We start from the raw sequence: 12323 nt of genomic DNA, 5'->3' as shown, positions 1-12323 counted from the left end.
AAAATGTAATCAGAATTAAATCATATAATAATAATACAGAACATACAATTACTCTCGATCAAAACGCTACACTTAATAGAATTAACATTATTATATTATTATTATTATTATTATTTTATAGAGATAATCTCTGCCAGTATAATGTTACACCAACCATACACGATGGAACTAAAAGTGAATACTTTAAAAAACTAAACACTAAACTTGCAATTTTATCCACAGGAGTGGCAGCGTTTACAGACCTAGTGGCTGAATATACTGGCCGCACACCCATTGGTTTGGGCAAGCCATCGAAACTGTACGGCGAATTTGCGATGAAACGGGCAGGAGTCACGGATGCCAGCAGGGTCTTGTTCATAGGAGATATGTGAGTAAAGCGGCATAAAAAATTGGCCCACTTTCCATACAAACTTAGCTATTACTGCATTCTTCACGCCCTCAGACTAGGTGGAGCGATGATCTTCGCAGGTTAGCTGGCAAGAACTGGATGAGACTGGCCGAGGATCGTGCTCAGTGGCATGCAACTGGGGAGGCCTGGTCCAGCAGTGGACTAAGATAGGCCGATGATGATGATGATGATGATGACTGCATTCTTTTTCGTATCTCGGTCGGATTTTGCCGCTCAGTATAGAAGGGTACTATCATGATCCATCGTGAAGAGTGATAGGGAATACTATGTATAATGTGTAAAAATGGCTAACTTAACATGGCCGGTTCTATGAGTTAAAAAATGCTTGCATATTCCTTAATAGCACTTAATGATTTTTGCAGGTGGTAGGACCTTGTGCAAGGTCCGCCCGGATTGCTACCACCAGTTGTGTTTCGGCGTGGAGAGTAAGACAGCCGGTGAAATTACTAGCACTTGAAGTATCCCATCTTAGGCCTCTAGGTTGGCAACGCATCTGCAATCCCCCTGGTGTTTGCAGGTGTCTATGGGCGGTGGTGATCTCTTATCATCAGGAGACCCATTTGCTCGTTTGCCATCCAGTTGAATAAAAAAAAAAGAAAAAAAAATAGCCAATGAATTATATTGACAGACGAGTTATTTATTATATGTTAGCCTATATACAAGGTTTTGTAGTATTTTGGTGTTACGGATGTCTAGGGATGGTGGTGTTCATTTACCATCAGGATTTGTTTGCCACCCCGTGTCATAAATAACATAACTGCTACTTTAAAATATTTATCTCTATCTTTTATTACAGGATTGAGCAAGACGTTGCTCTGGGCAAGAACGTAGGATTCAAAACATTGTTAGTTCTCACGCATTTTACGGAAGAAAAGATGCTTGCGCACACGATTCAGCCAGATTTCTACGCACCTTGTTTAGGCAGTTTAGTTCCAATTTTAAATAAACATGGAAAGAAGTATTTATGTAATTTATAGACTTTGCGATTCATATCAATGAATGACAATGTTATTACCATTTCTTTAGCTGTTTTGTAGCGAAGGAACAAAGTGATAAAGTTGTAAAATTAATACTAATAAAGCTACGTATTGGATCTCTTGTTGCTATAGAAATATATATTTTAGATCAACAAACTTTAGAATGGGACACGTAACTATAAAAACGACATATTAATGTCCGAAAAAATATTGTATTTTTTTATGAATGTAACAATTTGTTTTGAATGTTTTAATAAATTTGTATTGCTTGACAGATTTTGTTTCATTACCGACTGAATATTTTTTAATAAATTTTTGGCTCTTAGTATAATTTCTTAGACCAACCTTCTAACATCATCATCATAATCATCACGGCCTAAATAGGTCGCACTGTTGGGCACAGGCCTCCTGCCAGAATGAGAGGGATTGAGCCGAAGCTTTCACGCAGTCCTATGGCGGATTTTGAGCTTCACATACAATTTAATTTCTTCGCTTCTGTGTGCGGGTTTCCTCGCGATATAATAATATGGCCGTGGCTCCTGGTGGTTAGTTTTACATATTTTATGACGCAGAGACCCGAAAGGTTATAGAACATTACTGTTCAGGCCCGGAAAATAGGGAATTACCGAATGAGGTACTTTGCAAGCTGAACATCGTGAGGCTTATAAAGATATGAGTCAGAGAATTGATGGTTTCCTTTGAGACATAGGTAGACGTATGGTGCATCCAAAGAGTACCTGGGTGACCGAGCTTTGCTCGGGCTAAAACTCGATAATAAGTGTTTTCCTGGGATAAGACCAAGCTAGATCAATTTGATGAAATAAATGTATTTTCTTTCTTAATTTCTTTCATTTGTCACCCCCGAAAACCCGTACATAGCAAATTACACTCCGTGAGCTCTTAAAAAAAACCTTCGGATTTTAGAAGCATGCTTCGGGTATAGACGATAACGATGACACGCGATCGTGATAAGCGGTTCTGTTCTCTTATCAACTTTTTTAAAGTTGTCGTAAAAAGTTATGTAAAGAATAACCATCAGTACAAAATAAACCTTAGGTACTGTAATAATATTACCCTTCTTTATCTTTTTCTAATTTTAACACTCACTAATCCCAGCCTATATACGTCCCACTGCTGGCACAGGCCTCGTCTCAGAACAACACAATATGACTTTTTGTAATATACAAATAAAACAAAATCAGCATTGTGAGACAAAGTAACTTTTTAATTATTTTTTTTCAAATGCTGGGTACAGTGTTGGGTCTACTCACTAAATTCAAATATTTGAACTTTACTTTGATCTGTCATTTCACTTCAACACGAAAAAAGCGAGAGATAGGATCAAATGTGTTGATTACAATCTTAAATTAAATTTTTGGTATTATAAATATAAATTACAATCTTAAACTAAATTTTTGGTATTAAAAATATATCGATACCTAATAAATTACATGACAACGCAATATTTCCAAAATGTAAATTTTCCCGATCTTTTAATAAAGTATACCTGCACAAACCTGCGAAGCGATTCAATGATGCGTGTGAAGTTCCCAATCCGCACTGGGCCCGCGTGGGAACTATGGCCCAAGCCCTCTTGTTCTGAGAGGAGGCCTGTGCCCAGCAGTGGGACGCATATAGGCTGGGATGATGATATTCAATTAATAAAACACAACACAGAAAAATAAACAGTTAAAAAGAAGACAAAGTGAATCGACCTCAGAAACCTTAACTAAATAATATATACATGTTACTATAAAAATGAAAATTATAAAAAGAATACCCCGCCTAAAAGATCCGCCTGTGGCAGGGTTCCCATGACGCTGGCCGCATTACCCCTTTGGACCGCAAGTGCGATCCGCTGGGATATGCGCCAGCACAGTTTTCCATCATCATTTTTGTGTTTTTTTCTTACCCTGTTTGGTACAATTATTTTATTATTATTATTATTCCCTCAATGGCGGCCTTTAGGCTTGGGCCAATTTCAGTTGCGATGACAGGGTTGCGGTTGATTCTGCAGAACGCCAACAGTTTCACAGCAGCAAGAAAATAATTTTGAAAAGAGAAAAAAAAAAACCTTTTCGGCCGAACGCTGTTGCGGGAGTCACGTCACTGCGACAAAGACAAAAGATGTTGTTATTGATTAGATAGAACTATAGTCTTATAATATTATTATTAGAGATATAAAATCACACAGAATGGTAATAAAAGGAGAATATACATACTTATACAATTATTTTTATCATGCTTGAATGTAACCGCAGAGTGTCACCAGTCACATTGTGCTGATTTTTTTTCATGTATGCCTATCTATGTCATACATAAAATTGCGCAATTTATCCGAATCCTTGGCTCATCCCATAGAGCTCAATGACAATGAAATTTTTTTCACAGAATTTATTCAAAGTCAAAGTCAAAGTATTTTATTTGTTAAACATAGGTATAACTGTATACAGTGGTAAAAGAAAATATTATTGTCTCACCATGTTTTGCCAATTGGCGTACAAAAATAATTTAAATAAAAGAGAGATTAAAATAACAAAATATCAGATAAACTTTACAAGAAACAAATAATTATTAAATTGAAATTAGAATAATTGTTACTATTATGAGTCATAAGAACCTAAAAAAATTATGAAAAATACTTAAATTGAATAACAAATTTTAATTAATAAAACAGGATTAAATTATATCTTAATAAGTCACTCATCAAAAGAAAATGTCATTATACTATTTACCTGTCAAGAAATCATGAATTGAATAGCAACAATTGTCAATTAATAACTTACATAACTCATTTTAAATTGTTGAACTTGTAAGGCTTTTATATGACTCGGGATCTTATTTTCACAAAATTACATGACACACCCTCTCACTCGATCGTTTATCCACCATTACGTCTCATATTTCGTTTTCTACATTTTTTTTACCGTACAACGGCAAATCCTACTAGACACTGGCAAAATCTACCTCCAATGGACAGCGCCATATTTTTCTAAAAAACAACAACAACAACCTCTAAATTAAGATTGGTTTTTTGGAATCTTTTTGTATTTTTTATTTCAATTCCAAATTTTTTGTTACTTTTACGGCCATCCCGTAAAACTTATATCGAAAATCCAAACTGAAATATAGATGCACAGAAAAACCAAAAAATTAGGCCCGCGCTGGTCTATTTTTTCTGGTTTTTCTGTGCATCTATATTTCAGTTTGGATTTTCGAAACAACCCTCTCACTCTCACTCTATATACGATAATCACTATTGGTATATTGGCTTGTTACCTCACTTTTCCCAAACAAAAGAGACGAACATATACGACCGATTTAGCTTACTGCTATATAATCTGCCACGTGGCACGTTGACGTTGCCAGGTTGCCAGTTGCCAACGGATACGCGTAAACTTGTAGTAAGTCCACGAAATCCATTATGTTTATAAGTTCTTGAAGTTGGAGTTGGAGTATCAGTCGCAGCAAGACTTGTATGAAAGCATTGCTTACTATTAACAGAAAAATAATAATTGTTTTTGTAACAGACTATGGCACCTGTGAATTTAGTTGAAGCAAATTTGGACGTTTTTCAAAAGTTCTGGACTCGTTCGATCATGTGTTTTCGGATTGCGATGGTGAGAGATTGTATTTTTATTTATGCATTACATTTAAACTCTTGATAATAAATAATGTTTGCTGAACAAAAAGCATTTTGTCTAGTTTCAAAAATTGAGAATAATAATAATAATAAATACCATGTCATGGGACACTTGACACCAATTAACCTAGTCCCAAACTAAGCAAAGCTGAATGAATGTTAATATTTTGTAGATAATTTTGAAATCAATGTGTTCAAAATGTCACCAATAAGCGTACCCATCTATATAATACATACTTACCTAGTAATTGCTCATTGATATGGACCTCCGAAAAGTAACGCCTGATTCAATAAATTATATAATTCAATTTATCTGCCTGTCAATCTGCATGTCACGTTATTCCCTCTAAACCACGCGACGTATTTCTTAATGCAGTTTTCATAATATGAATAAGAAAAAAAAAATTACATTGAAAATATGTACATTTGTATGGCGAGATTGTATAGGCAGGAGCCTGTATCTCGGGGCCCTGAGAGTGTGTTTAACAAATTAGACATAATAAACAATATTCCGAGTGACATGTTACAAATAGACAAGTGAAAAAAAGAATAATGAAAATAATTAATTACAAAGGAAAGCATTTACAATAAAGCGAAACAATCCAGAACAGTGTGTGCGTGTGTCACCATCAGTCAGCTTTACTCGATAGTCACTACTTTTAAAAAAGCTCGTATCTCAAAGTCGATAATTTTAGAGTGAACTTTATGAACATTATGTCAAGATTCATTTTTGTTAACGTATTGATTTGAGATACGCAAGATTTTTTCAAAGTAGTGACGATATATTACTGGTGAATTTTTTCATCTCTTTCTCCACAATTATACTCGTATGAAGCTGGGGCGGGTCGCTAGTTGAAATAGAAATACTAGAAAAATCTGTTTCAGGTGTATTATGGCCAAATAATTCCAACAACAAGCTAGAAGGAACGGGAGAGTTCATCAAATTGATGAAACAACATGGAAAGAAAGTCCATTTCCTCTCAAACAACAGTATGAGGTCAAAAGAGGAATATAAAGAACATTTCGATAACGTTGGCATCCTTGATGGTTTTGTAAGTACCTATTCCTTGACGCTGGCAAAATTGTCCCAATGGACAGAAGCAACTTATTGAAGAAAAAAAAGTACCTACATACCTATTCATGATTACATACTTTAGTAGTCGATATTAGGTTATGTGCATACTCAATAAAGTGCGTACTCAATAAAGAATAATTTCTTAATACTATTTAAAAAACTGCAAGAAAATAAAAAGTTTTTACAAGCTTTAATTTAAATTGCAACGTTCGTATTTATTATCATCATCATCATCATCCCAGCCCATATACGTCCCAATGCTGGGCACAGGCCTCCTCTCAGAACAAGAGGGCTTAGGCCATAGTTTCCACGCGGGCCCGGGGCCGATTGGGAACTTCACACGCAACATTGAATTGCTTCGCGGGTTTGCGCAGGTTTCCTCACGATGTTTTCCTTCACCGCAAAGCTCGTGGTAAATTTCAAACGTAATTCCGCACATGAATTTCGAAAAAGTCAGACGTGCGACCCGGGGTTTGAACCCACGACCCTCTGCTTGCGAGGCGATAGGTGAAACCACTAGGCCACCAAGGCTTCCCCACTAGGCCACCACGGCTGCGGCTTCGTATTTATTATGTATGTGAGTTGTAATTTTAAAATTAGCAAACAACTTTTCGATCACCTTCTGGTATCGGATTAAGTTTCGGATTATTCTTTATTTGACTGGATGGCAAACGAGCAAGTGGGTCTCCTGATGGTAAGAGATCACCACCACCCATAAACATCTGCAACACCAGGGGTATTGCAGATGCGTTGCCAACCTAGAGGCCTAAGATGGGATAACTTAAGTGCCAGTTATTTCATCGGCTGTCTTACTCTCCACGCCGAAACACAACAGTGCAAGCACTGCTGCTTCACGGCAGGATTATCCAGCAAGATGGTGTCATACTTTTTTATCGTAAATCTTATCGTAAAATTTTTGTAGTCTGGTTTATTTACGATTGTGAGAAAAATTTAATGTATTTTACACAAATTTATTTGCAGGAAAATCTGACAATACCATCCATTGCAATAGCAGAGTATCTTAAATCCATGAATTTCGACAAGCAAGTTTACTGCGTTAGTTGTCCAGAAACTAAAAAAGTACTCGAGTCCTACGGCTTCAAATGCAAGTATGGAGTAAGTGGATCATATTTTTAGCTTCTCGATTCCTACGTCTACTCACAGTCTAGTGCACACGAATCTACTACTAATTAACTCGTCACACGTCCTAGAGACTACGTTACTCCCTAACTTTTTTTGCGAGAAATGTCCCAGGAGACTACTGGTAGACTACTGGTAGTCTTTATAGGGCATTTCCTGCATAAAAAAGTTAGGGACTATCGTAGTCTTGGACGCGTGACGGGTTAAAAGGCTGTAATCCGTAATTCGTAATCCTGAGATTACCTGACTTCATTAAGGCTAAGACAAATAGGTACATATACATAATAATAGGTAATAATAAAATATTTATTCAAATAAGACAAAATAGCACAAGAGAGGATAAAACAACAATTATAAATGAAAAATTTAGGTACAACATTGCGCAAAATATCACAAAGCTAATACATTACCTATACTGTAATATTTATTCAATATATTTACTTTTCACTTTCTTCGCAACTCGTTAAGTTTTTGTTCTACAAAATGATCCTAATTTCCAGCCAGATGTAGGTTTCGACAACTTTGCTGATTACGGCCAGTACTTGAAAGATGATCTTGACATCGGTGCAGTGGTGTTCGACAGTGACTATAAAGTTAATATGCCGAAGATGTACAAAGCACAAGCTTACTTAAGAAGACCTGAAGTCCTATTCTTCAATGGGCCGACGGATAAGCACGGGTTTATTGGAGAACATGGAACAGGTCTAGGTTGGTATGATGCTTTTTCGATTTCTATGCATTATTTTCCTTTGTTAACTTCGGAGACTTCTTCTAATGAACACTGGTCTTTCCCTTTCAAATATTGCTAAAACAAATGGTCTAATACTTAAGTAAGTACCTTGTCTAGTACCTTGTAATAAAGTGCCTTCCGCATTCTTCGGGTCCTAGCGCGCGAGGTAATTTTTATCAGTTATTCTTTTTGGATTTGGGTAAAATAGTTTTCCGAATAGTAAGGTTGTAGAATAATCTTTGAAATTACTGTAATAAGTTATTAAAAAATTACAAAGTAAGATTTCTGGAATTACGTTTAGTCTACTTTTTTCTGATATCTGTGGTATACATAATACAATAATCGTATAAAATCCCAAACGATAAACCTTAAATGTGACAGAAATGAGTGCTGAAAATGATGGTCATTCCATGTGCGATAGACAGTAATTAAGGCATTAGATCGTTACAAACGTACAATTTGTAATCTATGAATCTTTTAACCTCAAAACAAACGGAATGAAGTGCTCTGTACGCCACAGAAAAACCAGCGACAAATCAACTTGTTATTGAATTCTATTGGAGAAGAATTAATTTAGAGTTGAATTTTGGCGTGTGAGGCATTCCATTGGCTGTCACGACTGGATTACTGGGGCGGTGATGAGGTTAACAACTTGGATATTGCACGCACGCCATCTATGAACACAACTTCTTTTCAAGTGCTAGTTTATTTTTCGCAGGAATGTCAGCATTTGCAAATATAGTCGCTGAATACAGTAACCGAATACCAATAGGCTTGGGGAAACCATCGAAACTGTACGGCGAATTCGCGATGAAACGGGCAGCGGTTACCGATCCCAGTAGGGTGCTTTTCATCGGCGATATGTAAGTTGTATTTCTTTTTGTTCAAAACTTGAGGTCCTGTTTACATTATTCCACTAAATGTTTTCCAGTATCATGGTACTGCCATGTTCGAACGATCTTTTGTAGTTCAGCAACGCGGCCTTGCAACTGCTACTACTACTAAGCTACTGGAGTAATGTAAACTGAGACTGAACACTTAAAGATTATACGTATCCAACCATACTAATAATAATAAATGCGAAAGTAACCGTTTGTTTTGAACATGAAACTACCGTGAGACTCACTCATATTAAATGATATTGTAACGGATAACTCACGTCTTAAACCGAATTTAGTTCGACATGTTTCGGGCTATTTCGTAGCCCTTCTTATCAGGAGCACGCGACTCGGCGGCTGCCGCAACACGCACACTACGCGCCACCGCTCTGCTCGCGCGACTGCCCGACGAAACTAACACCGGCGCACAACTACCCGCATTTTTATCGTCATTTTTATTGTCAATGTCTAATGTAGGGTAGCACACAACACGAACAACATCGCTCCGTAAAGGCATGTTCACACCATCCGATGACGCAAAAATAAACAAAAAATAAAATTAACAAAAAAAAAAAAAATGCGTAAAGGTGTACACAATTAACAGTATTATGCCATAAATGTAACCGGAACTTGTCAGACGGAATGTCAAACGCACAAATGACACACGACGGCGACGGTTGGTAACGAAACGAAATGTGCTAGTGAGCACTAGAGGTATACTACGAGTATATAGATATATACCTTTCAATACAACGAATATATTTTTGCCTGACACGCTGCTATTACGGTCATGCTATGATATGGTGTAATGTGTAGAGATCCTCGAAGGCCCTCGGCAGAGTGATCTGCTGAAGGTTGCGGAAGTCTAAGGCCGAGTTTAGACTAGAAAGAAAAATCGTGCAAGTTGGATTACATTGAGATTCCATAAAGCGGACGACTTAAAAGTGGTCAATCGAACGCCGCAATGTAATGCAACTTGCATGATTTTTCTTGCAAATCTAAACTAGGCTTAACAGATGCGGGTTCCACAGGATTGGTTATTGCAGTTGCCGCGTGCTTTGGAGCAGGCGTATGCCCAGCAATGGGCATGTTTCGGATGATGATTTTGATGATGAAAATAATGACGTTTTAATTTTCTTTCGCAGGATTGAGCAAGACGTCGGTCTGGGCAAGAACGTTGGCTTCAAAACGTTACTAGTACTAACGCATTTCGTTGAGGAAGAAATGAGAGTCCATAAGATAAAACCCGACTTCTTCGCTCCTTCTTTAGGACATTTGGTGCCAAAGTTGAAAACTCTTTTAAAATAACTTATTTTGCTTATAATTCAGACAATTTAGTCATAACCTCCTGAGTCCTCACGTACTTAATAAAGGACCAATAAACACTAAGAATAACGACCGAATGTATTTTATAAAGCACAAATTGTTCATTGACTGAAAAATTCTAAGAATTTTGAAATAATATCCAAAATAACGAAGCAGGTCAACCACGTCTAGGTCTTAAGCACTAAGTTCGTTAAAAAAAGTCAGGACTCAGGAGGATAAAAGGAGTGGTCAAATTACAAAAAATCCGACAAAGCTGAATTCTGGTGGATCTTGGGTACCCATAAAGAACTCACCTCTTATTCGAGCTCTATCGAATCTTAATACGCTTTTCGCATCGGCGCCAGATTGTGATATCTTTGCTAGTAGCTGGAAGAATTTATGTAGCGAGTGTATGAGGTTCTGTGAGGCGAAGGATGACCGTCCATCTTCACTAAATTGTTTGTAAATGTTAATTCTGTTATCTTTTGTGCCACGTGTCATGTGTTGTGCTTGTTAATATTTTATGAATTTCACAGTGCTTTGGCTTGTCTGTAATGCTGTGTAATTATTTCATTAAATAAATAAATAAAGAATAAGTTGTCAAAAGTTCCAATTGAAAAAGGGTTAAAAAATTATTCGGGGTCAAAGGTCAAAATTTGTGGTAAGTATTTTGTTTTTTGTTTTCGAAAAAGTTAAGTTTTATGAAAAACTAGCCTTAACAAAAATTATAGACTAAAATTATCTACAAAAATGGTGCTTATATTTTTTTTTTCTAAGAATTACCATTCCTGAGATATTGCGATTCTAAAAGTTGAAGGCGTCACGTTCTACATGATAGAACATTTATGTCACGTATACGGGATCCCTTTGTTTCCCGTATTTTTTTTGTTTCGAATTTCGATGGTCAGAAATTGATATCCATAAAATGTATAAACATAAACATCACTAGTCATAATTTTTGTTCAGTATAACGCTTATTAGCTCTAATATTAATGTCATACAATGTTAAATTCTATAATCACAAAAATCATACATTTTTAACTATAACGTTCAATGTTCTAATGAAAATTATTCAGAAATAGTTTAAGGCATATTGCTTAATGGTTGTTACTCATATCATTTTAATGAAAGTGAATGAAGTCTTAAAAAACTAAATCCATAACATTGATAGGCTTATAGATAATTACTCTGAAACATTTCCAGGCATACCTACATTTGAAAGTGCTAATTCATTTTACTACGACTTTAGATAATTATGACTAATAAAAATTATGATAAAATCGCCTGATCAAGAATATAATAAGACAAAATCGAGTATGACAGTTAATTACTTAGACAGGCGATGGGATAACCGTAACCCACATTTTTATTTCTGGTTTAAAGGAACATCTCTGACTTTCGTAAATACATTTTTTACAAGGCGTTAAATACGGTTGTAACAGTGTATAAAGTACGTATGAAGACACGCTAGTTCTAAGGGGCCTGGTCATCATCATCATCATCATCAGCCCGAAGACGTCCACTGCTGGACAAAGGCCTCCCCTTAGAACGCCACAATGAACGACAACTCGCCACTTGCATCCACCGGCTTCCCGCTACTCTCACGATGCTATGCGATGCGATGCGAGCTATGCTTGGAGTTTCTTTGCGCGATAGAATCCGGAATACGGAGGGGCCTGGTAAAGGGTTAAAATTCGCAGTACTTTCTATATGATTAACTTGAAATTTAATCAGGGAAAGTACCGTGTTATATAATGAGATGTGTGCTAAATACTAATTTACCATGATAAAACATGTGCGCTAAAAAATTTAACTTGTTTGAGAAAGTGGTGTGTGGAAAACAGTGTTACTATTTAAATATAATAATATTATTAACATATTTCTTTGTTTGACTTTTTCGAATAGATTACAACCCGAATAGTTTAAATAGAAGATTCATTTGAGTATTAATTTGGTAGAGACGGTACTATCCCTGTCCGTAATAATAATAATATACGTATCAGATCAACTCAGCTGTTTTAAAAAAAGCAAATAAAAATGATTACTTACTGCTGCCCGCTCAAATGCTTCGAGTCTCCAGATACTCAAATCGATGGTGTTGCGTGAATTCATTGCTACGCTTATAGCTTGTCATTGTCATTGTGTCACATATATAGCAGAGAACTA

General features: G+C 36.3%; 1 protein-coding gene and 1 pseudogene across 1 annotated transcript in view; both read left to right on the top strand.

Annotated features, from left to right (window-relative positions):
- Positions 1–1386, top strand: part of LOC141436541 (uncharacterized) — a 2273-nt gene extending 887 nt beyond the window's left edge. Inside the window, exons 2-3 of the mRNA XM_074099545.1 lie at positions 223–367; positions 1206–1386. Coding sequence (XP_073955646.1) covers positions 223–367; positions 1206–1386 — 326 coding nt within the window. The remainder of the gene's footprint in view (positions 1–222; positions 368–1205) is intronic.
- A 3533-nt stretch (positions 1387–4919) lies between these two features.
- Positions 4920–11989, top strand: LOC141436285 (uncharacterized; annotated as a pseudogene).
- The last annotated feature ends 334 nt before the right edge of the window (positions 11990–12323 follow it).

The sequence above is a fragment of the Choristoneura fumiferana genome, chromosome 16 (genome assembly GCF_025370935.1).
Source record: "Choristoneura fumiferana chromosome 16, NRCan_CFum_1, whole genome shotgun sequence".
NCBI lineage: Eukaryota > Metazoa > Arthropoda > Insecta > Lepidoptera > Tortricidae > Choristoneura > Choristoneura fumiferana.
The sequence above is the reverse complement of the archived record's forward strand: the minus strand, read 5'-3'. Positions and strand labels throughout refer to the sequence as shown.